The sequence below is a fragment of the Dicentrarchus labrax genome, unplaced genomic scaffold (assembly GCF_905237075.1).
Source record: "Dicentrarchus labrax unplaced genomic scaffold, dlabrax2021, whole genome shotgun sequence".
Lineage (NCBI taxonomy): Eukaryota > Metazoa > Chordata > Actinopteri > Moronidae > Dicentrarchus > Dicentrarchus labrax.
Window position 1 is genome coordinate 10,366,745 of NW_026136719.1, and position 24,637 is coordinate 10,391,381.

Below are 24,637 nucleotides of genomic sequence, written 5' to 3' on the forward strand. Positions count from 1 at the left end.
ATAAATAAATAAATAAATGGACACTATATCTGAAAAACATGTTAATCCAGCCTTTAATTCGCAGGAAGTCTGGCAGAGTTTTAAGCAGCGGCTTCAGGGAGTTTATCTGCTTCAAGGGTGGTCATGAGTAAGGTCACATGGTTTGCTATTTATATATAAATAGTGCGGGCAGTGATATCGAAACTGCGGAAGGTCGTCTGTCTGTTCCTGCGAGCAGACGAGGGGATTTGGGGTAGGACGTCTCACAGGTGACCCTGCTGCTGAGGGGAAAGTTGAACCTGCTCTTTCTGCAGACCTGAAAGGCAAGTCTGAGAAAAAGCCTCACTACTCAATCAACAAATACTTAAATTTATGAATGAATTATAGTAAAAGGTAGAGAATGAAGGACACTGATTGACTGTGTGAGTCAGTGGATGAATTGGGGGGGAATGTAACAAATACAGGCTCAGGAACAACAAGTCTGACTCAGAAATCAAAACACCAAGCAGATTACTACAAGTTTCCACTGTTACTTGTTTGTTGGTAATGAAATATTGTGTTTTCTGAGAGATGAGTTATTGTAAACAACCTTTTCTTTCCTTTTTTTTTTTTTTTTTTAGATAGTTTTCTTGTGTAAGAAGGTGTGTGTGTCTGTGTCTGGAGGTCTGTCTGTCTCCCCTCTAGCACCAAACATTTTTATCTGAACACTGATTTCTCTGCCCGGTTCTCTCTGCTCGGGCTCAAAACAACAACCAGGCCAGACTTGGCACAGTTTCCCCCTCCTGTGCCGTCATAATTCCAGATCTCGCGAACAAGCCCGGAGTGTGTAATCAACCCTGGGCCCTGCGTGGGTGCGTCGTGTCCTGCAGAGCTGAAATGTCACACTGCTGTCTGTAGGCCTTACAACACAGACCACCTGAGTGTGTGTGTGTGTGGCACAGGAACTTCTTGTGTAGGGGGGGGGATTATAATGTGCTTTGTTATTTGACAGCAGAAGTAGTGTTAACTTATCATCTACCACTACTTGTTTGTGTTCATATTCAAGAGCCAGAGGGAGTCTCAGGGCGGACGCTCAGTGGCCATGTCGACCCTCCTGCGCTGCATCTCCAGCTCTTCTGTCGTTTTGTTCCAGCGAGGGGTTCGGCAGAAGTTACCTGGAAGGAGGCATTTCAGGACTTTCCCTGTATTATGGGACCAAAAGGCCTCCAGAGGTAGGAAATGTACAGCTCTATTAAAATCTCTAAGCTTAACTTTCTAATATTTTTCACAGAGGACCGCCTGGGTCTGCATGCTTTCTTTGGTTTGGATTTCCTCTGTGTCTGAGTTCAGGAATGAGAGCATCATAGTTCACTCAAGGACACGCTCCCTCTGGCCAGAAGAGTGGAAAAACTCCACAGATCATGAACTGTATGCAGCAGGTTTCTAGAGATGTTCCCAAAATAGGGAAAGGCTGTAGTGAACCAGGCAGTGGCTATGCGCACTGAGCTGTAGGAGCTAACATGTAAGAGCATATGAGAGGTCACTTAAAGGTGACATGCAAAAGTTTAACTGCTGTTTGACAGATTCTCTTCACAGACATTTATTTATGTAGTCCGTGCTGTCCGCAGGGCACTTGTCACCGAGTGTTTGTGAAAGTCTTTGCGAGTTACTGAGTGCTTTTAAGTTTGAATTTTTGAGCGTGTCTGTGTGGGAGTGTAGGCCTCTCTGTGTGTGCTGGCTCAGAGCCAATCACCTGCTAATAATGTCTCCATGGTGGCGAGGTCAACATGCCGTGTATGGAGAGAAATGTGTAACCTGATACTGGTTCCAGCCACACAACCTTGGCCATACACACATGTTCTCCTGTTGTAGCACAAAAAGATAAATTAATAAAAAGTGATCTTTCTTTGTATGAAAATATTCATCTGATAACAACCATAAATACCTGTTAATGTGTTTTATATACTGCAGACTCAGCTATCAGTATGTCTGTGTGTCTAGGTGTGCTCTACAAGGAAGTGATGGTCGGCGTTCCTAAGGAGACGCTACAGAATGAGCGTCGTGTAGCGTTGTCCCCTGCGGGGGTGGAGGCGTTGGTCAAACAGGGCTTCCAGGTGCAGGTGGAGAGCGGGGCTGGAGAGGAATCCAAGTTCTCTGATCAGCATTACAAAGATGCTGGAGCCTCCATCACTGACGTCAAGGGAGCCCTCGGCTCAGACCTGGTCCTTAAGGTTCGTTGGGGATGCACCGATTGGGCAAATTCTGGGCCAGAATCCACGTTATTGAATTTCTGCTCCTGTAACATCCTTTTTCTGCCTTAGGTTCGAGCCCCCAGTTTGAGCGAGATAAACCTCCTGAAGCCAAACTCCACCTTGGTGAGCTTCATCTATCCAGCACAGAATCCAGAGCTGATGGCGAAGCTGTCAGAGAGGCAGAGCACTGTGCTGGCCATGGACCAGGTGCCCAGAGTCACCATCGCACAGGGCTACGATGCACTCAGCTCCATGGCTAACATCGCCGGGTAAGAGAAACCATACGTATATATTTACATGCAGATTCATATGTTTGTAGCCATTCAGGAAATGTTTCTTTACAGTAAATTTGACTTTAGTGTTTGTTTTATAGGTACAAGGCTGTGGTTCTGGCTGCCAACCACTTTGGCAGGTTCTTTACTGGTCAGATCACAGCGGCAGGAAAAGTACCCCCAGCTAAGGTAATTGTCTACATTTTACTGCATATATGGAAGTCAACATGAATGATCTCCGACTTCCCACAGTCGTTCCTTTTTTTTTTATTTTTTTTAATCAAATTTTTATTTTATTTTCATTTAAACACAAAACAAATACTCGTTTCTTTTTTTTAAAAAATGCACCTCAAATAAAATGTGTCGAAATGCACCATGTCAGTCTCCCTCGTGTCTGTTATACACAGATCCTGGTTATTGGAGGTGGAGTGGCTGGTTTGGCAGCAGCAGGAGCAGCCAAATCGATGGGAGCCATAGTCAGAGGATTTGACACCAGGTATAAGATGGAAAAAATGAAATTATGTCTCAGCCTCAGTGACGATGGTTGGTTGGTGATTATCATGATTGTGACCATGATTTATTTACTGTCAGGCCTGCAGCCCTGGAGCAGTTCAAGTCATTTGGGGCCGAGCCTTTAGAAGTAGACTTGAAAGAGTCTGGCGAAGGGGTTGGAGGTTATGCCAAAGAGATGTCTAAGGAGTTCATTGAGGCTGAGATGGCCCTTTTTGCAAAGCAGTGTAAAGAGGTCGACATTGTCATCACCACTGCTCTGATTCCAGGTCAGTCACGCTGGTTCCTTTTTCTTCCCCTCTTGTATTTTATCTTTTGGTGTTTTAAAGCTGCTTTAATCAACATTTTTTGCATCGTAACTTTGAACCAAATCACTAATATGAAAGGGATTCCTTCGTAGGGATGAACCCTCTGATAATTACCACCTAACTCTGCAAGTGAGTTGAGCCTTTCAGCCTCTGTTAGTTTATTATTTTGGTTTAGCGGCTACACTCATTAATCCCCGTTTGACAGCCGATTGCAGGAAAAAACTTGGATAAACCACCTACCTGTTCATTACCTGCCAAAGCTATTTTCAGATTGGCTGGTGAACACAAAATGAATCATCTAGCAGCAAAAGCCCCAGATATTTTTCACAGGAGCTGGTGGGAGTCAAATGTGTTTCTTAGATTGCATCAGATTATCAACATTTGATGCCTCTCATTTGTCCCTCTGTTTCCTGCTCCCATGCAGGGAAGCGGGCACCCATTCTGATCAAGAAGGAGTTTGTGGAGTCGATGAGGGATGGCTCTGTGGTGGTGGATTTGGCTGCAGAGGCAGGGGGTAACATTGAGACCATCAAGCCTGGAGATCTGTACGTTCATAAGGTGAGGCTTCTGTTTAGCCAGCAGAAATCAGTGGAATCATCTGTCTTTATGTTGTATTTACCACTACGTAAAATAAACTCATAATGTAAGATTTTTTTTTTAATAACTAGGGAGTAACACACATTGGCTACACAGACCTGCCCAGCCGCATGCCCACCCAGGCCAGCACTCTGTATTCGAACAACATACTGAAGCTCCTCAAAGCCATCAGCCCAGACAAGGAATACTTCCACTATCAGCCCACAGAGGAATTTGACTATGGAACAATTGACCATGTCATCCGTGGGACTCTTGTTATGAAGGTGGGTTTTTATTTGTTGTAACTGTCTACTGGCAGCCTCCATCTCTGCTGGCATCACTCCCTCCCTTTCGGCATGAACTGTCAGATCCTGTCATGCTAGGATACTGCGCCAAATGAGTACTAAAAACCCAGTCCCAGCTGGGAATAGCTCATGTTGGATCCCAGCAAGAATGTTATGAACGTTTCAAAATATACTTTTCCAGGAATTTTGGCTTTGACACATTGTTTATGGCAAAGAAAGCATGCAACCTCAACAGGACATATCAGTTTACCCCTTGTTAAACTAAGCATTATTGAGGCCCCTTTTAAAAGAGAATTTATCTTTCAAAACCACTGGTAACTGGTTCGTGATTGCTGTTTGTTCAGTATAATCTCCTATGCGGTCCATGAGTTTGTGTTTTGAGTGCTCCCACCATCCAGGCTAGATCTCCCACAATGCAAGACTCCAAAGTCTTGATGTCTGTTTCTCACGCAAAACTCTGTGGAAGTCCTCTGTGTTCTCACACTGGTCCTCTGGTGTGTTTTCTAATGTGTCCAGGATGGCAAGAACATGTTCCCGGCCCCTCTCCCCAAAACAGCCCCCCCAGCCCCAGTAAAACAGAAAACAGTCGCAGAGTTGGAAGCTGAGAAAAAGGCTGTGATCTCTCCCTTCAAACGCACCATGACCTCTGCTGGCGTCTACACCGCAGGTCAGACACGAATGCACCAATCACGAGCACAATTTTATGTGCTATGAAGTTATTTTACATTCTGTGGAATTTGTAGGCTGTTTCTTCTCTCTTAAAAAAAATCATTTTATATTAAATTATACAATTACCCCAACAGAAATTTAGAACATAATGGTTTTTTTTGGCTGTCAGCTCTTATAATTTCTTTCTGATGTAAAAAATGTGGTTATACAATATGTAGCAGTTCCAAATAGAGCTGAATCTTAAATCAACTATTAAGCCAACTATCCTGATAATCATTTAAGTAAATTTTCAAGCAAAAATGCCAAACATTCTGATGGTTTAGGTCTCTTAAATGTGAAGATTGGCTTCATACATCATAGTAAACAGAGTATCTTTGGGTTTAGGCTGTTGGTTGGACAAAAAGAAGCAATTTGACCTCAATAAAATGTCCCTTTGGGGAAGACATGATGAAGATTTTTCAGTATTTTCTGATGTTTTATTGACTAAAGGGTTAATCTTATTTGGAAAGTGTTGCCCTTTTTAAAAGAGTCTTTATTGCTAAGCTCACTAGATCCAAATGGGACACTCATCATAATTAAGCACAGCGGGGAATATATTTTTCAGTAAAGTATGACATACCAGTTCAGTTTTTTTGAAATTAAAGAGAAAGTATGAATCATCACACTTGTATAACCTAGTCTAAGTATATTTGCTATTCAATTATTCCATTGGTTTAATGGTACAAAGGGGACTGAAAAACAAATGAAACTGCACACTTTTTCCAGTACAGCAGTATGGGGAAAAAAAACTGTAAAAAGTGAAAACAAACATAAAAACAGCAACAGTAACAAGAACTGCTTTGCTCTGTCTCCCTGTAGGCGTGTCCACCTGTCTGGCTCTGGGAATCATCTCCCCAAACGCAGCATTCACTCAAATGGTCACCACCTTCGGCTTGTCTGGGATTGTCGGATACCACACTGTGTGGGGCGTCACGCCCGCTCTGCACTCACCCCTAATGTCTGTCACCAACGCCATCTCAGGTCAGGAGTCAACATAAGATGTTTACGGCCAAATGTAGAACCCTGGTATTGGTGGGTTTTTTGTTGTTTGTTGTGACATTATGTCTTAATCCTTCTGTGCTCTCTGTCAGGTCTGACAGCAGTTGGAGGTTTGGTGCTGATGGGTGGAGGTCTCACACCCTCCACCCTGCCTGAGAGTCTAGCTCTCGCTGCTGCCTTTGTTTCCTCCATCAACATTGCCGGTCCGACATGAAACACTTAAACACAAAAATAACAACAGAATAAGATTCATTACCCACCCAACCAAATTAAGTGTCTAATTTCTTTTTTTGTGTTTATATGCAGGTGGTTTCTTGATCACCCAGAGGATGTTGGATATGTTCAAGCGCCCCACTGACCCTCCTGAGTACAACTATCTGTACGCAATCCCCGCAACTGGATTTGTTGGGGGATATGGAGCCTCACTGGCTGCTGGATACAACATTGAGCAGGTGACAGGATGTCATTTATTCTGATTAAAATATATTGAAGTAGCTCATATTAAATAGTTTGTCAGTGAAATTAATCAGTATGTGGTACTCACTTTGGTTGTGTTCATAGTCAGTTGTTTCTTAATTTAATTGATGAGCTTTAGGTTTGCATTGTTATTAAAACTATAAATTGTAGAATACTGAAACGTGATTCTTTAAAGATATTCAATCCACTAACATCACTAACAAAAAAAACACTTAAAAGATTTGAAAGAATTGTCTATCAAAATAATTACCAATAATTTTCTGTTGTTCGACTAATTGATTAATAATTTCAGCTCTATTGAGTATTTCTCCTTCTTTTTGGATTTTAGCAACCAGCATATTGGGTGCATTACCACTATAATGAGTATTTTAATCACGTTTTTATTCATACCTTTTAAGTTTGTCAAAGGTCAGGAGTGTAACATTTAGATGAATCTATTGGCAGAAATGGAATATAATAATCATAGGTATGTTTTTATTAGGTTATAATCCCTTGAAAATAAGGATTGTTATGTTTTCGTTACCTTAGAATGAGCTGTTTAGGCCGCCGTGTTTCTACAGTAGCCCAAAACAGACAAACCAAAATACTTGTTCTAGATAGGCCCTTTGGGGTTTTTTTTGTGAGTTTTGCGGCCACCGTAGAATTGGAAGATGAAGCAAGGGCATTGCAATCGAACCAAATCCTACACACTTAAACTTTTTAATTAGTTTTTTCCTTACTGATGATCTGAGAACAACTTGTTGAGTGACTCTGATTCTAACTGTGATCAAGTGCTACACAAATAAGCCTGACTTGTGTTTTTTACCTCAGATGATGTACTTGGGCTCAGGCTTGTGTTGTGTTGGGGCGCTGGCAGGCCTCTCTGCCCAGGGCACCAGTCGCTTGGGGAATTCTCTGGGCATGATGGGAGTAGCAGGAGGGATTGCCGCCACCCTCGGTGCCCTGAAACCTTCGCCAGAGCTGCTGTCTCAGATGTCTCTGGCCATGGCCACTGGGGGGACCCTGGGTAGGTAGCATTCCGCTTTTAGAGGATCTACTATCGACATACACTAAAATAAACAGGACTCTTGTGCTGCTCTCTCAAGCCCTGATTATCATTCCTTGAACTGCCTAAACTGGTTTCAAAGTTCTTGCTGTCGTCTGTTATGTAAAGCCTCTAGGAAGTGTGCTTTGCTGTATCATAGAAAGGAGACTCTCTACCATTAAGGCATCTCCAGGTTTCAGTCTCCAATGAAAAGGCAACAAAATCAATAAAGTTTGGGCATGGCTCTTTTGAAGTCCAACAGTTTGTTTAGGAAACTACAAGACCACCATGTACGAGTTACGTTATTAACCTTGCATGCGACTCCTCCGGTCTTTGAAGAGTGTGAATTTTTTGCTAATTCATAACAGAACATCAATCATCCTGTCCATTTACAGAGATGAGTGGAGTTCGTCATCCTGTGTGAATGTTGTACATGTTAATAGTCATTTAAGAAAGCGTGATGATAAATGATGTTGCAGTCATCCTATACACACACACACACACACACACACACACACACACACAAGCAGAGCATGAGGGTTTACTCAGTGTTAAAATATTGACTCTATGTTTTTGAGAAAACGAACATAAATTAGGCCTCATTAGATTGGCTTTGAAGATCAGGCCAGTTTATTAAGAATAAAGTTACTGAAAACAGGTGTTTGCCTTTAAACCATTGTTTTTAACCGTTTGTTTTTAGGACCAATGTTGCACGAGAAGTTTGGTGTCAGGTGCTTGACTCAGCCAGACATACTGTATTAACTCAATGAGATTTACTGAAAACCCTTTTTATTTATTTGTATTTTTTCTCCCCCCTCATCTCGACTGCAGGTCTCACCATTGCCAAGCGTATTGAAATCTCAGACTTGCCGCAGCTCGTGGCAGCTTTCCACAGTCTTGTAGGGCTGGCAGCTGTTCTCACCTGTGTCGCTGAGTTCATGATTGAGTTCCCCCACCTGGACACTCACCCAGCTGCCGGTGTGGTCAAGACCGTCGCGTATCTGGGCACCTACATTGGTGGGGTCACTTTCAGTGGCTCGCTGGTGGCCTACGGCAAGCTTCAAGGTAACGGATAGAACAATAGAAGTACATTTAGATATTGTGCATGTGACACGTTTTAAAGTCTGTAGGCTATGCCCTTTAGTCTGATCTTGTTCTTTATTTGACACAGACACACTAATATCTACATAAACACACTAGGCTTTGCGTCCTCTGGCGCTGATTGTCTCTTTCATCCAGTTAAAGCCAAAGATCCTCTGGTAAACCCAGGACGGGGGGGGTTTATGTGCATGTGTCATCAGTCACTAATTTACGTTGTAGTGCAACTGATCAAGGGGAACACATGAGAAGCTTTCTGGTAATTTCTCATGAGTAGGGCAGGGCAGTGGCTGCGTTGCTGTGGTTGATGAAGGGCTGCTGTCTGATTTGTGGATGGGAGAGAGTCTTTAGACAGCTGATTAGAGGCCTCCACAGGCCTCCTTTGAGATTCCAAAGACACTCAACACCACTTAAGAGAAAAGTGTGTTTACATGTTTTTATCTTGTCAAGTTATTTCCATTTAGCCGTACAAAAGAGGGGGAAGCATTTCTGGCTTCTTTGAAAATGTTTATTGAAAATGTTTTTGGTTGTAGGCGTCCTGAACTCTGCCCCCCTGCTGTTGCCGGGAAGACACATGTTGAATGCTGGTCTGATGGCGGCGTCGATGGGAGGCATGGTGCCCTTTATGCTCAGTTCCACCTACGGTACTGGCATGGGGTGTCTAGTGGGAGTGTCAGGGCTTTCCACTATTATGGTGAGTTTCAATGATTCACTAAGCTGAGAAGAGGTGAAATTATACAATAATTTTGAAACTTAATTAAAGGAGATCGTACACACTTGGCTGCTGCTCTTTTGTATATTGTTATATCTCATTTTTTGAAACAAGTTGGCTTAAGTAGTTCACATGTTTTAACTTGTCGTATTCCTGTACATCCACACAGGGTGTAACTCTGACAGCAGCCATCGGGGGCGCTGACATGCCCGTGGTCATCACCGTGTTGAACAGCTACTCTGGATGGGCGCTGTGTGCTGAGGGCTTCTTGCTAGACAACAATCTCATGACGATTGTCGGAGCTCTGATTGGCTCCTCCGGTGCCATCCTCTCCTACATCATGTGTGTGGTGAGTAAACGCATATCCAGCCACATCTGTGAACTTACAGAATATACTCGCCACAATTACCTGATCCTGAGTTAATGTCCTCTTCCCTACAAGGCTATGAACCGCTCCCTGCCCAATGTGATCCTGGGTGGGTACGGCACCACCTCCACAGCGGGCGGTAAGCCCATGGAGATTGTTGGCACTCACACTGAGGTCAATGTGGACCAGACCATTGACATAATCAAAGAAGCCAACAGCATCATCATCACACCAGGTACACACTGTACATCCAGCACAAGACATTTGTGAGTCAACTGGGTATTTATCAGGAACATCATTTCCAACTTTATTGTAGTACCTACATTATCCACAATACAACTCAACTTTAGTCACTCAAATGTACACATAAGTAAACCATGCATACATATACAGTAGCAAAGGCTTCTCCCCCAGCAGTCAGCGGAGACACTGCGGAAAAAGACTGGACTCTTTGGTAGAGACTGGTGTTGAAAGAGGTTTGGGTCGACATCAAAGACAAAGGTGGATCAGAACCTTTTTAATATCAGGTTCTCTCATCACTCTCTTCCTCTGCAGTCCAGCTGTAGCTTTTCAGACAGTCTAGATCAATAACATCAGCTATCTCTCTCATCTGATTAACTTCACCTGACAAAAAAGGCTGAACTTGACCGCTCTGCCAAACTGCGGATCAAAAATGTTTTCGCGGGAGCTCTGGGAAAGCTAGAAGCTTTCGCAAAGCATTTGGAAATAGTCAGGATCTTGGAATGATTGATATGGTAGTCATTAATTATGGTCAGAATATTGAAGTATGGTAACCACAAGAGGGAGCAGTTTGTCCACAAATGATCCCACAGCCACCTGGTTTCATGTGACACACATAGTATATAAAGTGAGTGTGTCAGTACATGCTCGTCAGATAAAAGTACAGGATGATGGGCTTAATTTTTTAGTGTGAGATGGTGAACGTGTCTGGATCTATTAAGATAAAAGAGCCAAACTTGTCTCACAACTGAGTAGTTGTTGAGTGACCTGAGCAAGAGGAACCACTCTTGGATACTTGGATTGCTGTTGTTTTCCAGTGGCTCCACACCAACACAAGGACAGCTGTGTGGTCCAACATGCTGGTTTGATTAGAGAAACAGTGAAAAGTCATAAGATCTATTGAGTCCAGACTCAAGACTTCTCCATGCGCTGTCAACAACAAAGCACAGCAGTGAGGAAACAGAAGGCTCCAGTTGTCTGGGGAATTAGAAGATACGGGTTATACGACTGGCTTCAAAAAACTCGATTAGGGGTAATGCTGAACTCTACAAGGTACCTGACCACCAGGGTTAAATAGGGGTTATGCAGACCCAGGGAAAGGAGTTCTTTGCACGCAGGGGACCCAAATGCACACCACACATGCAAGTTTTTCTAAGAAAAATGTCTCTCAGACCAGTAAACCACTGTGATTTAGTACAGAGAGGAGACTTGTGGTAGATGAGGACACGGAGAGGAGGACAAAAGAAAGAATGAAGGGTCGAGGAATAACTGGTTTTATTGTTTTTGAACCCCTGCTGGATTTTCGTGCTTTTATTTAAAAATGAACAATAACTGTGGAATTTTATTCCAATGTAGGCCAAGAAAGAATTTACATGGTCTCTAGACACCAGTAAAATAAAACTGATTATATCCTAAAATTAAGGTTTTTTTTTTTTAGGCTATTGCATGTTTATTGTCTGTATGTTCTTGTGTTTAGGTTGGGGTCTGTGCGCAGCCAAAGCCCAGTACCCAATTGCAGACATGGTGAAGATGCTGAAGGAACAAGGCAAGAGTGTCAGGTGACTGTCTTCACTCACACCTCTTCATCGATTACTGCTGCTTCTCTGTTTTGCTCTGAAGATCCACACAACACTTTAACCACAGCGCAACTCCTTGCTAGTACTTGAAGAAAAGAGAGACAGAAGTACCTTTACTTTATTACTGTACTGTACTTAAGTAAAGTTTCTGATAATTACTTTGTACTTCTACGCCACACAGAGTGAAACACTGTACTTTTTTACTCCACAACCCTTATGTTCCAGTTACTACTTAATTCTCAGAATTAAATTTTACATACTAAACAGTAGTTCGCAGTAGTTGTAGTACTTTTAGTCTTGATAGTTTCAAGTACATTTTGTTAATAATATTTGATAAGTATGATTTTTAAATTTTACTTTTACATTTTTTAACTTAAATATTTTGTAAAAGTTTTCAATATTCCACCACTGCTTGTTTTTCTGTATATTTTAACAAATCTGAACTGGTTTAGAAAGAGACAGGTGCATTTGTACCTGTGGCACCGCGGCAGCAGGGCGTCATTGATCAGGGAGCAGTGAATTTTCAATGCCAGTCGTTAAGTATTGATGAGCGGTAATATCTTCCGTCCATCTCCAACAGGTTTGGTATCCACCCAGTGGCCGGTCGTATGCCCGGCCAGCTGAACGTCCTCTTGGCTGAGGCTGGTGTTCCCTATGATGTGGTCCTGGAGATGGATGAGATCAATGACGATTTCCCAGGTTTTTTTCCCTATTTTTCTAGAGAGAGCTGTTAGAGTAATTGTTGCTACATGGTTATATCTTTGGCAGGAAGGTATTGGATAATAATACTAGATCAACAATGTGTAATAATCGCATCCCCTCTACACTTGGAGCAGTCCAGTGTTGTGTCTTGATATTTAGACATGCCATGTTATCAGGGCAACAGCCTTGTTTTCTTAGCAACCCCGCATTCAGTCTGAGACACATGGTTCTGTTTATGACAGAGGAGATAAGTGTGGTGCGGGGGAACCCAATAACATGAGTGAGGACAATTGCAGAGCATTTTGCTAGCGGTTTGTGTGTTTGTCTGTCTTTGTGTATAAATGTGTAAATGTCTGTGGCCCACAGAGACAGACTTGACACTGGTCATCGGAGCCAACGACACTGTGAATTCTGCAGCACAAGAAGATCCAAACTCAATTATTGCTGGCATGCCTGTCCTGGAGGTGTGGAAATCCAAACAGGTTGGTTTTTAAGTCATCCTTTTTTTTTTTTTGTGCTGCTGCAGCATTAGGGGTGTAAGAAAATATGGAACTATAACCTGTTGCGATATTTTTTTGTGATATTCTGTTTCTCAAAAACACTATAGATTGTGTGCATATAGTGGTGTGTTCTTTATACTCTTATTTTCATGAAATTCATCACCTTGCTTACAATATCGCAATATATTGAATCGTAACCCTGTATCATGGTATATATAGTATCACCACATTCTTGCCAATGCACAGCCCAATGCAGCAGCAGTATCACTGTATTTTTAGCTGTGCAGAACAAAAAGTGACCATATGCCCTTATTTAACTCCAGGTGATCGTGATGAAACGTACCTTGGGCGTGGGCTACGCTGCAGTAGATAACCCCATTTTCTACAAGCCCAACACATCAATGTTGCTGGGAGATGCCAAGAAGACCTGTGACAGCCTGCAATCCAAGATCAGAGAGACCTTCTACTAGTGTTCCCCTCATTAGCTCACCATCATGGAAAGTAGTTGTCAAGTACAGAGGCAGGTTGACAGTTACTATATTTCCAGCATTGGCTTTCAACATATATATATATTTGGGAGAACTGATTTATTGGGTCTTCAAAAAAAAAGTGATTCTATTACAAAAGGTGCCCACGATTAATAAGATGAGTTTTTTTTTTTTGTGGAAAATATGGGACATGAATAACTCAACCACGTGTACTGATTTGTAAATAAAAATATTTAAACATATCTGAAGTCAATTTCCTCGCACGTTGTAACATTATATATTATGATTTTGAATAGGGAGATCATACTCACAGGATTAAAGTGGGAACGCCGTAAAGGAAGAAGTCTGTGTCACACCAATATTCATTCAAAAGTTATTTCCCATCTGATTTTATAGCACCCCAATTAACTGTTTCTGTGGTTGTCACTTTGTTTTATTTCAGCTTGCGGTTATCCAACCTTTGTTGCAACTCTAGGATTTAGTTTTTAATCCTATTTCTTGTATTTACTCGTATCAAACACACCTCATTCATGTTTTTGTAAACCCTTTGTGTTTTATTGCATATTCTTATACAAACAGATCCCTCACAAAATAAAATATCACTCAACCATAAAATAAAACCAAACACACCAGGGCTGGCATGTGAATCAACCCTTCAGCTACAGTTTGTAACAGTCTCTCGTAGCCGATTTCAGGTTTTCCTCTCAACATTTTCCAGCAGAAGTCTTAGCCTGGTTGACAACCGAGTGCAGGTAAGAGTAGAAGAAGAGAAGGTTATCATATTCTCCGTCGTACTTCTGAGCAAGGCAGTGCTCGTGGAGGTCCTTGAGGAAATAATAAATAGCCTCGATAGTAGCAAGGTAGGTGTCTGGTTTGCCCTTCTGCCGGCGCCAGAAACATGTTTTCCTCATCTTCAGCTCTACTCGGAGCAAATCTAGAGAACACATCAGTCAGAAAGCACACGAGAACACATGAGTGAGATCATGTTAAACAGCATTGTGGGTGAAGTAAGTTTACCCCCAATAATCAGTACCAGTCAGGACTCTTTGAAACGCTGCACAAATTCAGTCTTTGATGATTACCTTGCAGTCTCTCGTCTGTGCTGATCTTGTTGGTCTGGTTCCATGTGCTGTCAATGAAGACCACCCTCTCTAGGGGATACACCTTTGACTCAAAGCCCTTTGCTTCATCTGGGGTCCCTGACTCCGGGTTCTCGGCAGTGTGTGTGGCGCCTTGAACTTCCTTACTCTTCAGCCTCTTTATGCAGGGTTCATCAGAGGAGTAATATGAATCGCTGTCAGTCCTGTCAAGCAAATACTTCATCACGTCCTGAACCGAGACAGCTCCTGGACCAGGAAACACTAACACTACCTGGAGAGAGCAGAGAGACAACACAGACTCAGACTGGAACACTATCATACAAACTAAGAATAGAAACAATATTTGTTTCTAACTGATTTATATGAGGCACTGAAAGAGAGGAATGTAATACAGTTTGATAGAAGCAAATTGAAGTTGATAAACTGAGTTTATTCAATTCAGTAAAATTAATGAGAAGCCTGAAGAAAAAAAGTTTGAAACTGTCAAATACAATAAACACACATGCCTTGTGCACTAAAGCCACTGTAATTCTGTAAGTCAAGTCAAGTATACCTAGAGCTATGAAATGTAAATTTGTCAAGCATGAAATATGAAAATGCAACAAATGACTTGGTCTTGTAAATCTATTCCAGATCAGAAAACTAGTTATTCTACAACAGATACAGGAGTACATAATGCAGTAGGCAGCAGCTGCTTGCATTCAAAGTATAAACAAATGAAGCCAATAAGGTGCAGTGACACTGGAGTAGGTAAAAGAAGAAAAACGAAGCAGTAGAAATATGAATATAATAAATACTACACTTAGAGTACTTCTTGATTGATTGACAATTATGAAGAATGTCTGCTTTTCTTGGTATTATGTGGTAGTATATTGACTATCTTGGGATTTTGGACCGCTAAGTGGACAAAACAAGATATCTGAAGTTATGTAACGAGTAGTTTTGATTATTTGTTTCTTTCAACTTTATAGACCAAAAAACTAATCTGGAAAATAATGGGCAGATTAATCAATAATAAAAATAATCTTTAGCTGCAACCACAGAGAGTACAGCTTCACAATGACACTTAAAGGACCAGTGTGTAGCACTTGGTGGCATCTAGTGGTAACGCTGCAAAACTTAAAAAAAAAAGGTGTTTCAACACGGCGGACTCCATAGAGGAGGACCCCCTCGCTCAGTAGATATGAACGACTCATTCTAAGGTAACAAAAACACAACGACTCTTTTCTTGAGATGATTATACATTACTGGAAACAGTAATATGAGTAGTATGAATATTATATTCCACTTCTGCCAATAGATCATCCTAAATGTTACATACTGGACCTTTAAAAGTGTAAGAGTTAAATAAACTTTTTGGCATGAAAAACAACTTACCTTGTCCTTTTCATAGTCAGGTATGCAGGGGTATGTGTATATAGTGACGTCACTGGGTGCAAGGATCTTGGCATGGATTGCAGTACTCTTGCCATCTGTCTCATTGGGATGCTTGATGATGTCTATCTTCACAGGAAGCTGAGCACAACGTAAAATATGTACAGTCAGGTCAAGAAGGCGGTTACATTTCAACCACTCCATGTGCAAAATTTCATAAATCGTACATGAAAGACATAACATTTTCCACCACATTAGGATACTACTATAGCCAAGGTCTCTCTTAAGGGAGCAAATAAAGTGAGCCCTAACCACTTACTGACCCTGATTAAGGGAATTTCTTGTACGGTGACACCCACTAATGAGCAGCATGTGTAGCAGAAGAACATCCTTGATCCTCCACATTTAGAGCACTTCAACCTGCCCCTCTGCTGTGCTTCCTCCAGCACTGCATGGGATGCCAATTTTAGACCTTGGAGAGGCTGCTTGGCAAGCTCATGAGCGTCTGATGAGTCACTAGAGACTGTTGTTTTGTCACGGCAACTAGGATGGAGACGCTGGTCTTGATCCAGGCTGCTCATGCTTGCTCTTTAAATGTTGACAGACCAATGCCGGAGAATGTGGGCCTGACGTTCATAGCTGAACAACAATGACAAAACAAACGACGCATATATTAGCAGACAGAAATGATCCAACATTTACATAAGGGAGCGCAATAATGTGGAAAAGCCATTAAACAAACTAGGGGTTGTTATTTAAAATGTCTTTTTCAGACAAATGAGCTGAATTTAGCTGGAATATTGGGTATATTGATATAACATTAATACTGTGAGGAGACTGGATAATGTGTAGGTATTTGTATGTATGATTATTCTTATGTGCATAGTTTTTGTTTACATTTTTCAGCAATTTTATTGTTTTGTGTTTGCCTACTACAACTACTACTACAATCTTATTATTATTATTATTAAAAGTCATACAATTTTCTGACCAAATCAAATGTGAAACGATCAATAATGGTCTCTCTCGCTCTTATTTCTACCCACAGGCCATCACTCAGGGAACAATCCCCGGGACTCTAACATCTAATGCATCTAAAGACTAGTTAATTATTTATTTTATTAATAACTAAAATTGTCGAAAATTCAGTTTCTTTAAAAAAAACAAACTGAAATACAATCATTCAAACACATCTACCCATGTGTACATGCATTTCCACCCACCTCATATAACTTAAAGATATGTCAACTGTCAAATGCATAAACACTTGTGCACTAAAGCCACTGTAATTCTGTTAGTCAAGTCAAATTACAGTATCTGATTATGCATGATATGACTAAAGCTATGAAATGTAAATGTGTCAAGCATGAAATATGAAAATGCAGCAAATGACCTGGTCTTGTAAATCTATTCCAGATTCCAACATTATAAACTTATACAGTATGGCTCAAACTTTAAAATTAGTTATTCTCCAACAGATATAGGAGTACATAATGCACTAACATGTCATGCAGCTAAAGACTAGTTATTCATTTATTTTATTAATAACTAAAATGGTCAAAATTCAGTTTCTTTAAAAAAAACAAACAGAAATACAATCATTCAAACACATCTACCCATGTGTACTGTCATATCCACCCACCTCATATAACTTAAAGATAAAGTATTTCAGCATCCTTTGCACTATTGTCTACAAATGTTAGTTTATATATATGTGTGTGTGTGTGTGTGTGTGTGTGTGTGTGTGTATAACTGTACATAGTAGTTTATGTCTATTTTGTTGAGCTTGTTGTCTTTCTCCTTGTATGTGTGCACATACCTGGCCAATAAATGTGATTGTGATATCCACAATCAGTCATTCCCAGTCTAAATATAAAAGTATCAACATTCACAATACTGTCTTATAAGTATATATATATATATATGTTTCACCATAGTATTGATCCAGCTGATCATCTCTAAGACGATAAAAAGGTTTTTGCTACCAGATTTTAGCTGAATAAAGGGTATTTAATTAACCTGGATTATAAAACTAGTACATTTATGTAAAGTGAGCTAACCACAATTGACTACGCACAACTCAGTAACAACATTTAAGAAGCACAACATGCACACACACGCTGTTACACCCGCCCAGCTTTCACTACTGAGGCAACATTACCTGATTCATGCTAGTGAAGCTAGCTTCTGTTAGCCGAGCTGTAGCTTCGGCTACAAGCAGACACAAGTCACAGTGGCTAGTTAGCTCAGCTGCTAGCGGAATAAGAAAGCAGACGTTTGTGAAACATTAGTTTAAATGAGTTACAAACAATATGTTGTCCACTCGCTGGTCGCATAACGTGTCTACCGGTGTACAACAGCGTGGATCTCTTCTTCTACGCCGGAAACACTGAGCACTTTTGCCGGTTACCCGTTGCTAGGCACCAATTGTGTGCGGTTAGGTAGGCGATTTTTTTAATTCCAGGACGGCGAGACCGCGACCCGCCCTACTCTGCCTCTGATTGGCTTAATCTCCAGCAATACCGAAATCGAACCAATCAGAGCAGAAAAGGCAACGAGTAGTAGCCAATCAGAGATAGAGTAAGGTGGGTCATGACTTCGCCACCCTGGAAAAAAATATTATTTTATTTATTATGTAGAGACCTTGCCTGCAGTTAAGTTACCTACTAACTTTAAATTAGTTTACAGCAAGTGCCAACATCAGTTTCTGTTAATGTAACCGGAGGACTCTGGGTTAGCTGCTTAAATAAACTAGTTTAACTCAGGTAAGTTTTCACGTTAAATACAATAAGACCTTCCTGCAGTACCAGAAGCTGCAGTTTCACCCTAGAAGTCAAATAATACTTTCTATTATAGTTTTAAAGGTTAATTCCACCCAAATACTACCGTCCTGAAAGTACCTATTGTTCTAAAGTAGTTATAAAAGTTTATTCCACCCAAATACTACTTTATCCACATACTGTCTCGGGTAACGTTAAAGCTACTCTCATAAAAAAAGTAACATAAACAGAGGTATACATTACATTATTAATAATTAATGTTACGTTATAAGTTGAATAAACAGTGAATGCTTGTTGTCCTGTGATACATTCTTACAGTGGATATAAAAAGTCTACACACCCCTGTTAAAATGCCAGATTTTTGTGATGTAAAAAAAATGAGACAATAATAAATCATGTCCAAACTTTTTCCACCTTTAAATGTGACCTATAATGTGAACAATTCAATTGAAAAACAAATGGAAGTCTTTTAGGGGGGAAAATAAAAAAACTTACAATAACCTGGTTGCATAAGTGTGCACACCCTTAAACTAATACTTTGTTGAAGCACCTTCTGATTTTATTACAGCTCTCAGTCTTTTTGGGTAGGAGTCAATTAGCATGGCACATCTTGACTTGGCAATATTTGCCCACTCTTCTTTACAAAAGCGCTCCAAATCTGTCAGATTGCGAGGGCATCGACTGTGTACAGCCCTCTTCAGATCATCCCACAGATGTTCAATGGGATTCAGGTCTGGGGTCTTGCTGGGCCATTCCAAAACGTTGATATTCTTCTGGTGAAGCCACGCTTTTGTTGATTTGGATTTATGCTTTGGGTCCTTTTGAAATTATGGCCAGAAAGTTCAACCTTAGTTTCATCAGACCATAACACATTTTCCCACATGCTTTTGGGAGACTTCATGTATTTTTTTTGCAAAATTTAGCCGGGCTTGGATGTTTTTCTTTGAAAGAAAAGGCTTCCGTCTTGCCACCCTACCCCATAGCCCAAACGTATGAAGAATACTGGAGATTTTTGTCACATGTAGTACACAGCCAGTACTTGCCAGAAATTCCTGCAGCTCCTTTAATGTTGCTGTAGGCCTCTCGGAAGCCTCCCTGACCAGTTTTCTTCTCGTCTTTTCATCAATTTTTGAGGGGCGTCCAGTTCTTGGTAAGGTCACTGTTGTGCCATATTTTCTCCACTTGATGATGACGTCACTGTGTTCCACGGTATATCTAATGCCTTGGAAATTCATTTGTACCCTTCTCCTGACTGATACCTTTTAACAATGAGATCCCTCTGATGTTTTGGAAGCTCTTTGCGGACCATGGCTTTTGCTTTTGAGATGCAACTGAGAAAATGTCAGGAAAGTCCTACTGGAACAGCTGAACTTTATTTGGGATTAATCAGAGTCATTTTAAATGATAGCAGGTGTGTACTGACTACTATATTTAACATGAGTTTGAATGTGATTGGTCAATTCTGAACACAACCACATCCCCAGTTATAAGAGGGTGTGTACACTTATGCAACTAGGTTATTGTAAGTTTTCTATTTTTTATTTTTCCACCTAAAAGATTTCAGTTTGTTTTTCAATTGAATTGTTCACATTATAGGTCACATTAAAGGTGGAAAAAGTTTGGACATGATTTATCTTTGTCTCATTTTTTTACATCACAAAAACCTGGCATTTTAACAGGGGTGTGTAGACTTTTTATATCCACTGTATACATTAAAAAAAGGCATTATTTTAAAATAATTAGAAATAAAAAAGCTGTAAACTAACAGTTCTGTTTCAGCATATAGCAATCCCAATCTTTTTGGTCCATCATTTTTAAGTATGTAGGCTACCCTGATGGTACTTTTTGTATTTTTGTAGTCTCCTGTTTTTGTAGCCCCTAATATATAGCCTACTGTCAATGGTATAGCCTGGATCCATATCTTTGAATTTCCATTTGCATCCTAGATTTCTTTTAGCTATTTAAGATATATGAATAATACATATATTATATTATTATATAATATAATATATATATATAATATTACAGTCAAATAAAAATGGTAACTCAGTCTAATAATTTTCATTTGTTTTCTCTCTACTACCATGGAAATTTCATTCTAATCTAAGAAGCCTTTAAAGTCACGTTGCATTAGCCCAAATTCAATGTGTCAGATATTTCCCCCATATGGCTGATCAAAACCTGAAATGTTAGTTCAGGGAAAACTAGTCTACAGTATTAATATGCATTTGTCTTGTTCAAAGCCAGATGTGTTTGGTGTGATGTAAAACAGATTTTTTCATTAATCAGATTTCAAAGATACCTGAGCTGTCACACTTTTTATGAAACAGACAATCGCGTGCAGACTTGCATGGCAAACAGATGTGTATCGAATGAGACCTTCCGGTGTCTGTGATATTAGATCACAAGCAATCAGAAATCTGCCAAATGTGCACTGTGTGCCAAGTTGCTTTAAGAATCATGGCAGTAGTTTATTAATATTAGTTATATTAATCACACCGAGCACACTGTCTTTTGGTCTATATGCTCTGTATTGCCTTTGGTATTAAATTGTCACACAGCTAGACACAACAATACCATGGTTAAGAGCCATCCTTCTGCATCAAATATTAATGGATTGACTGTTCCTGACATGTTTACCCTCCTTTTCTGTTTAGTCTAACACACAAGAATGAAACAACAAACAGTCTGACCGCATTTCAGGAATTCTTGTCTCGCTGTTGACGACAGTCTAGATAAAATTAAAAGGAAAGTGTTCACAATACATAAAGTTCCTAGTTGTTTTCTATGTTTTTGTCAGTTCTAAATACAGTCCGAGATTTTAAAATGTAAAATGTAATATTTTAAATATGGTCTTCCAGGTGTATCCAGGCAGCTCAGCAGCCAACATAACATTTTATTGAGCATTCCCTGAATGGATGACAACTTCAAGAGATACACTGGGGACCTGGTGACATGGATCTCAGGTAACGACACCCTGAAGCTTGCAGTGCTGCTCAGACTGACAGACTTTCCATATTTGGAATAGTGTGAGTTTTTTAATAGTTGCACGGTGTGATTTTCAGGTATGAAGCCCAAACTCTTTTCCTGGCAGAACAGGAACAGAAGTTGGCTCACTACAGCAGCTGGAGATGAATACAAAGAGAGGAATCCTGCTTGTGGTGAGAGATATACTCAAACTGTGTTTTTGCACACTATGTGTCAAGATAACCTCCTAAAACCCAAAGAGATTTTTGCTTGGCAGAATTGTAAGCCAAGTAAAAAAAACAACCCCTAAGTATCCATAATATATTTGCAAAAGCATGCCTTACTCAAACATTTTCATCATAAATGATACGTTGGCTTTGTGTTGCAGACTATCTCTCATTCTTTTATTTAACTTGATACCTCTTTAAACGTTCCAAAAGTGAAGTAAACCTCATTTCATTGAAATATTTAAAGGGTCAGTCCACTCAAATCACAAAAAAACATTCTTTTCTCTATTGGGATCAAGCCATGGAAATGGTTTTGGTTTTCTTTACAAAGGTTTTTTTAGACTTCCCTTTGAGATTTCCTTTGTGCTGACCAACACTTCACATCTGAAAAAGTAAATGGCGGGCATGTCATTCCAACAACAATGTCCCTGTTTCTCTGGATAATCCACAGACCCTATTGTCAATACTTTTTATTAGGACTATTTCATCGTTAGAATGTAGTTCCAATCCAGGAACCATAATGTATCAGTGGGTTTCAAAAAATGTGTTAATCAATGCCAGAACTCCTCTTTTAATACAAAAGTTGCTGAGATTTCAAGTTTTCACATCAGGCAGTGTATTTGCAACGAAATATGCACACCCCCAGTTCCCCCTGAAATAACCACTGAACACTATTCACTTTATTATTTTCTTGGCATCCAAATAACTCAAACTCTGAAAAAACGTAAGCACATTTGGCAATATATTTAATATTTAGTACCGATACTTAATCTCCGTTAATTATTCATTTGATATATTCGAAAGTACTAAATGATCTACTACAATCAGTGTTTAACCCAAGGCTACAGAGATGAAACAATGATTATACACAGAGCAGCGTCATACACAACAAACAGTGATGCACTGTGTGTTCTGACCAATGACAGTACATATAATGGACAGAGCTTCCAGGTCTGAAAAGTGAAGCCAACGTAAAGTGTCTTAAAACCTGCATTCTATGTAAATTCCAGCAGGGGGAGCTCCATTGGCTGCAATTGCACACGGATCCCATTCACTTTAATGGAGAATGAGCTGACTTGACATTTAATTTATGAGCTCAGTGAACAGTTTCCTGATGACTTTAGGGTCTCAGTCGCTAGTTTCACATCTTTTCCAATACATTATGATGTTCATTTCGTAAATTATGGTCTAATTTAGAGTAAAATAGACATTAAAGTTGCGTATGCTTTTGGGCTGGGCTACCTTTTGATTGACAGGTCACTCTCAGTGAGTCCGTCATATCCCATCAAACTGTCACACTAGGCAGTGGTGCTCAAATACGAAGCTAGATCCGGTAACTGCGTTGACTATTTTTCGCTAAAAATCGTTTCAGAAACATATTTTATTGTACGTTTGAAGTACGTCACTTCCGCTGGCTCGCGCTGGCTCCATTTTACTGTCATGGTGGCAGCCAAAACGCCAAACTCGAGGCTTCAAAGCGGTACTCCACAAACCGATGGGTGACGTCACGATAGGTTCTGACCCCTTTCAATCAGAACCAGCATTCACTTTGACCTCTGTTGGATCGGACCATATGGGCCAGCCTTTACTCCCCATGTGCATCAGTGAGCCATGACCCTGTCTCCGGTTCACCGCTTTTCTTTCCTTGGACCACTGATAGATACGGACCACTGCAGACCGGGAACACCCCACCACAGCTGCACTTTTGGAGATGCTCTGACCCAGTCGTCTAGCCATCCCAATTTGGCCCTTGTCAAAGTCGCTCAAATCCTCACGCTGTCCATTTTTTCTGCTTCTAACACATCAACTTTGAGGACAAAATGTTGACTTGCTGCCTGACATATCCCACCCACTGGTGCCATGATAACCAGATAATCTGTGTTATTCACCTCACCTGTCAGTGCTCATAATGTTATGGCTGATCGGTGTATGTTCAGGGACTTTTTCTGTGCCAGCATGTACATGTAGGGTTTTAATTAAAAAAGGATATGCATATAGTTTGTTTTTTTTATACTGATTTACATTAAAATTCTGGTTTCTTGGACAGGTAAGCAACCTAAGTAGCCAGCATTAGCCAAATAAACTAAGCTAAGCTAACCTGAACTGGGGATGTTTTTTTAGTGGTGGAAAGAGCACTTTGGGGAGCTTCTGAACCTGACCTGAAGACTCGGGGGAAGCCAAACCCATATCCCTAGCAGAGGTTGCAGAGGTTGCTGAGGTAGAGATGCTGAAGGTTCTGGACATTGTTGAGCTGTCTTCAGTGTCGTGTGGAGGTCAAGGACAATACCTGTGGAGTGGCAGACTGGGGTGGTGGTTTTTCAAAAAGAGGGACCAGAGGGTGAGCTTTAATTATTGGGGTATCACATTCCTCAGTCTCCCTGATGAGATTCCTTCTAGGGTGCTGAAAAGGAGGCTCTGAATGAGTGAGATGTTTTTGTTTTTTATTTGCTGATGATCAAGAATAGTTTACTAATGCACTATAGTTAAAATGGCATTTGAAAGGCAGAAAGTGCCACTCATGGTGGACGTGACTGAATAACTAAGTGGTCTTTCAAGTCTTCAATGTTGTTGGTGATCACAAACATCTTTTTATAAAAAACGTAGGCTTATATCTGTGTGGATTTAATTCAGAGAAAGTGCGATATTGTGGTTGGTTGCTTGAGGTCCTTACCCTCTTTCACAATGATCTTGGGGTAATGTACTATGGTCTGCAAACACAGAATTCCCCATGTTGCATAACCACCGATTTCCTCTGGGGAAATGAAGGTTTATGGCCCTGAAATGTATCAAGTTCAGCTGCGTGTTCCCCCTCCCCTGCAGGGCCTCCCCTTTCTCCCGCTGCCCCAAGACCACCTCTCTACATCGCACGAGACTCCCCAGCCTCTCTCCCTGTTTATCTTCACTTGCCTTCCTTTCTCATCCTTCCCCTTTCTGTTTGTCTCACTCCATCCTTCCCTGCAGCCCTTTTCACAACCAGTGTCAGACTTCTTTCAACCTCCTTGTAGACGTTGCCCATGTCTGCACATGTTGTTTGTAATATGGGACACGTGGTTTTTCGTTTTCATGCTTCCACACAAATGCAAATATAATACTGCTGTTGTAGATCATTGCACTGA

At 40.7% G+C, this 24,637-nt stretch overlaps 2 protein-coding genes and 1 long non-coding RNA gene across 4 annotated transcripts; 2 read left to right on the forward strand and 1 right to left on the reverse strand.

The window, feature by feature from the left end:
- Positions 1–146: 146 nt before the first annotated feature.
- Positions 147–13,315, forward strand: LOC127351579 (NAD(P) transhydrogenase, mitochondrial). 2 transcript variants are annotated; one of them, XM_051379250.1, is made up of 22 exons: positions 147–302; positions 1,025–1,190; positions 1,960–2,189; positions 2,280–2,479; positions 2,584–2,671; positions 2,890–2,978; positions 3,074–3,261; positions 3,725–3,858; positions 3,969–4,160; positions 4,698–4,848; positions 5,709–5,870; positions 5,981–6,091; positions 6,195–6,340; positions 7,176–7,371; positions 8,221–8,454; positions 9,021–9,181; positions 9,369–9,548; positions 9,642–9,801; positions 11,284–11,365; positions 11,964–12,082; positions 12,452–12,567; positions 12,909–13,315. In XM_051379250.1, exons 2-22 carry the CDS (start codon positions 1,061–1,063, stop codon positions 13,053–13,055), a joined length of 3,216 nt encoding a protein of 1,071 aa, XP_051235210.1. In that variant the 5' UTR covers positions 147–302; positions 1,025–1,060; the 3' UTR covers positions 13,056–13,315. The 2 variants fall into 2 exon arrangements, with proteins under 2 accessions (XP_051235210.1, XP_051235211.1); XM_051379251.1 differs by lacking the exon at positions 147–302 and having other exon boundaries at positions 909–1,190.
- A 285-nt stretch (positions 13,316–13,600) lies between these two features.
- dtwd1 (DTW domain containing 1) lies at positions 13,601–17,950 on the reverse strand. Its single transcript, XM_051379271.1, has 5 exons — positions 17,709–17,950; positions 15,871–16,186; positions 15,551–15,688; positions 14,156–14,444; positions 13,601–14,007 (listed from the first exon to the last, which is right to left on the reverse strand). Exons 2-5 carry the CDS (start codon positions 16,126–16,128, stop codon positions 13,778–13,780), a joined length of 915 nt encoding a protein of 304 aa, XP_051235231.1. The 5' UTR covers positions 16,129–16,186; positions 17,709–17,950; the 3' UTR covers positions 13,601–13,777.
- A 246-nt stretch (positions 17,951–18,196) lies between these two features.
- Positions 18,197–21,832, forward strand: LOC127351597 (uncharacterized). Its single transcript, XR_007880917.1, has 3 exons — positions 18,197–18,312; positions 21,189–21,293; positions 21,393–21,832. It is a non-coding gene; the product is annotated as an uncharacterized LOC127351597 (long non-coding RNA).
- The last annotated feature ends 2,805 nt before the right edge of the window (positions 21,833–24,637 follow it).